This window comes from Myotis brandtii, unplaced genomic scaffold (genome assembly GCF_000412655.1).
Source record: "Myotis brandtii unplaced genomic scaffold, ASM41265v1 scaffold40, whole genome shotgun sequence".
In the NCBI taxonomy this organism is placed as follows: domain Eukaryota; kingdom Metazoa; phylum Chordata; class Mammalia; order Chiroptera; family Vespertilionidae; genus Myotis; species Myotis brandtii.
Window position 1 is genome coordinate 1,581,000 of NW_005365372.1, and position 2,584 is coordinate 1,583,583.

Sequence of the window (2,584 nt, forward strand, 5' to 3'; positions counted from 1 at the left end):
GACATGGCACTGGCAACATGCTGCATTGGAGGCGCTGCCGGCCCTAATGGGCACTGATGAGAACGGGACCGTGGCAGGATGGTGGAGCAGGTGAGCGGGCAGTGCCAGGCCAAGGCGGGTGCAAGCAGGGGCCTGATTGCCCTGCTAATCACCCCGCAGATTGTGACCAGTTGCTGAGGGAGCCGGGCAGGGAACCCCCTCCACAACTGATCATCTTGCAGATGGTGACCAGCAGCAGCGGCAGGGGACGGGGATGCTGCCTGGCTCCAGGAACTGAGGGAACTGGGCTGGGGTCCCAGCCCCGATTGATCACCCCACAGGCGGGATGGTAAAGCTGGTGAGTGGACAGCACCAGGCCAAGGTGGAGTGCCAGGCTGGGCTGCAGGACTGCGAGGCTGGAGGCACAAGCTGGGACTGTGAGGCTCGGGGCATGAGCTGGGGCCCGATCTCTGCAGGCCACCCTGAAGGACCCCACCCATGCACGAATTCGTGCACTGGACCCCTAGTCAATAATAACTTTAAATGTAAACAGATTAAATGCTCCAATCAAAACACATAGGGTAGCCAAATGGATAAGAAAACATGACCAATATATATGCTTTCTACAACAGACCCACCTCAGAACAAAGGAATTAAAGACTGAAAGTGAAGGGATGTAAAAAAATTCTTCAGGCAAATGGAAATGAAAAAAAACCTGGGTTAGCAATACTTATACCTGACAAAATAGACCTCAAAGTGAAGGCCATAACAAGAGATAAGGAGGGCCACTTCATAATACTAAAGGGAGCAATTCTATAAGAGGTATAACTCTCGTAAACATATATTCACTCAATACAGGAGCAAACAAATACATAAAAGTCTTCTGGAAGATATCAAGGGAGAAATCAACAGCAATACTTCAGAGTGGGAGACTTTTTAAAAAAAATATTATTTCATGTTTTATTGAAATTTTAATCATGGGCTTAAAAATGTAATAATTCCATTTATTTATTTTTCTCTTTATTGATTAAGATATTACATATGTGCCCTTATCCCCCCCCATTGACCCACACCACCCTACTCATGCCCTCAACCCCCTGGTGTCTGTGTCCATTGGTTAGGCTTATATGCATGCATACAAGTCCTTTGGTTGATCTCTCCCCCTTACCCCTGCCCTCCCCTACCTTCTCTCTGCAGTTTGAGCATCTGATCAATGCTTCTCTGTCTCTAGATATGTTTTTGTTCATCTGTTTATGTTGCTCATTATAGTCCACAAATGAGTCAGATCATGTGATATTTATCTTTCTGTGACTGACTTATTTCACTTAGCATAATGCTCTCCAGCTCCATCCATACTGTTGCAAATAGTAGGAGATCCTTCCTTTTTATAGCAGCATAGTATTCCATTGTGTATATGTACCAAAGTTTTTTAATCCACTCATCTGCTGATGGGCACTTAGGCTGTTTCCAAATCTTAGCTATGGTGAATTGTGCTGCTATGAACATAGGAGTGCATATGTCCTTTCTGATTGTTGTTTCTAGTTTCTTGGGATATATTCCTAGAAGTGGGATCACTGGGTCAAATGGGAGTTCCATTTTTAGTTTTTTGAGGAAACTCCATACTGTTCTCCACAGTAGCTGCACCAGTCTGCATTCTCACCAGCAGTTCAGGAGGGTTCCTTTTTATCCACATAAAGGCAATGTTGGTACAGAAGTACAGTATTTCTATTTGTTGTTCGAAGTATGTACAACACGCAGCACTGCTGTATCAGGTAAACATGTGCACAGGGGAAGATGAGGCGTGGGCTCATAGAAAGCAGTCAAATGGAAATCAAAAGGACTTTCTCTTTGAGAGTTCCCCTATCTTTATTTGTAGAGGTTATCCAATAATTTCTTTAATTACATCGCATACTTCTGAGTCCATTCCCGAGCTATTCTGTTGTACTTTTCTCTATCTGTTTTGTAGATCAGAGCAATCTCAGGCACTAAAGGATCATCTGGATTAGGATCACACAACAGAGAACAGATGGACAAGAGTACTTTTGAAATAGTTAGTGCTGGAGACCACTGTGACCACAGAATATCAAGACAAATGCTGCCATTACTGTTAATATTTGGATGATAAGTTCTTGTAAATGCAACCTTAGGTGGTTTGAAGGGATAATCTATTGGGAAATGAATTGTCAAGAAAAATACTCCACCCTGATAGGGACTGTCGTTTGGCCCCATTATTGTAGCTTGCCAATGGAACATATCATCTCCAACAGGACCTGCTGAACACTGTTCTGGGGGGTCCCATGCCAGGTCATTCAATTCCTGGGTTGTGGGCTCGATCTCCAGTAGGGGGCCTGCAAAAGGCAGCCGATTGATGATTCACTCTCATCATTGATGTTTCTTCTCTCTCTTCCTCTCCTTTCTATTCCTAAGTGTTGCTAAATTCCCTGGGCGGCTCCTTTCGACAAATTTTTACCATAGCCCAGAGGGCCTATATAAGTCTTCTGTCCATTTCTCCAGCCAATTACCCAAACCCTCCACTTACACCTTGACACAGCAATACTGGTCTTGTTTTAGGTCTTTAAATTGACTCTATTGTCTCTTTAGTATC

At 44.2% G+C, this 2,584-nt stretch overlaps 1 protein-coding gene across 1 annotated transcript; it reads right to left on the reverse strand.

Annotated features, from left to right (window-relative positions):
• Positions 1-1,804: 1,804 nt before the first annotated feature.
• On the reverse strand, positions 1,805-2,313 carry LOC102249153 (ubiquitin-conjugating enzyme E2 D2). The gene has a single exon (XM_005873236.2). The coding sequence runs from the start codon at positions 2,230-2,232 to the stop codon at positions 1,879-1,881; it is 354 nt and encodes a 117-aa protein (XP_005873298.1). The 5' UTR covers positions 2,233-2,313; the 3' UTR covers positions 1,805-1,878.
• Between the last annotated feature and the right edge of the window lie 271 nt (positions 2,314-2,584).

Bases quoted from the DNA above. Each gene is read 5' to 3' on its own strand.
- LOC102249153 (XM_005873236.2), bottom strand. From the start codon at position 2,232: ATGTTCCATTGGCAAGCTACAATAATGGGGCCAAACGACAGTCCCTAT.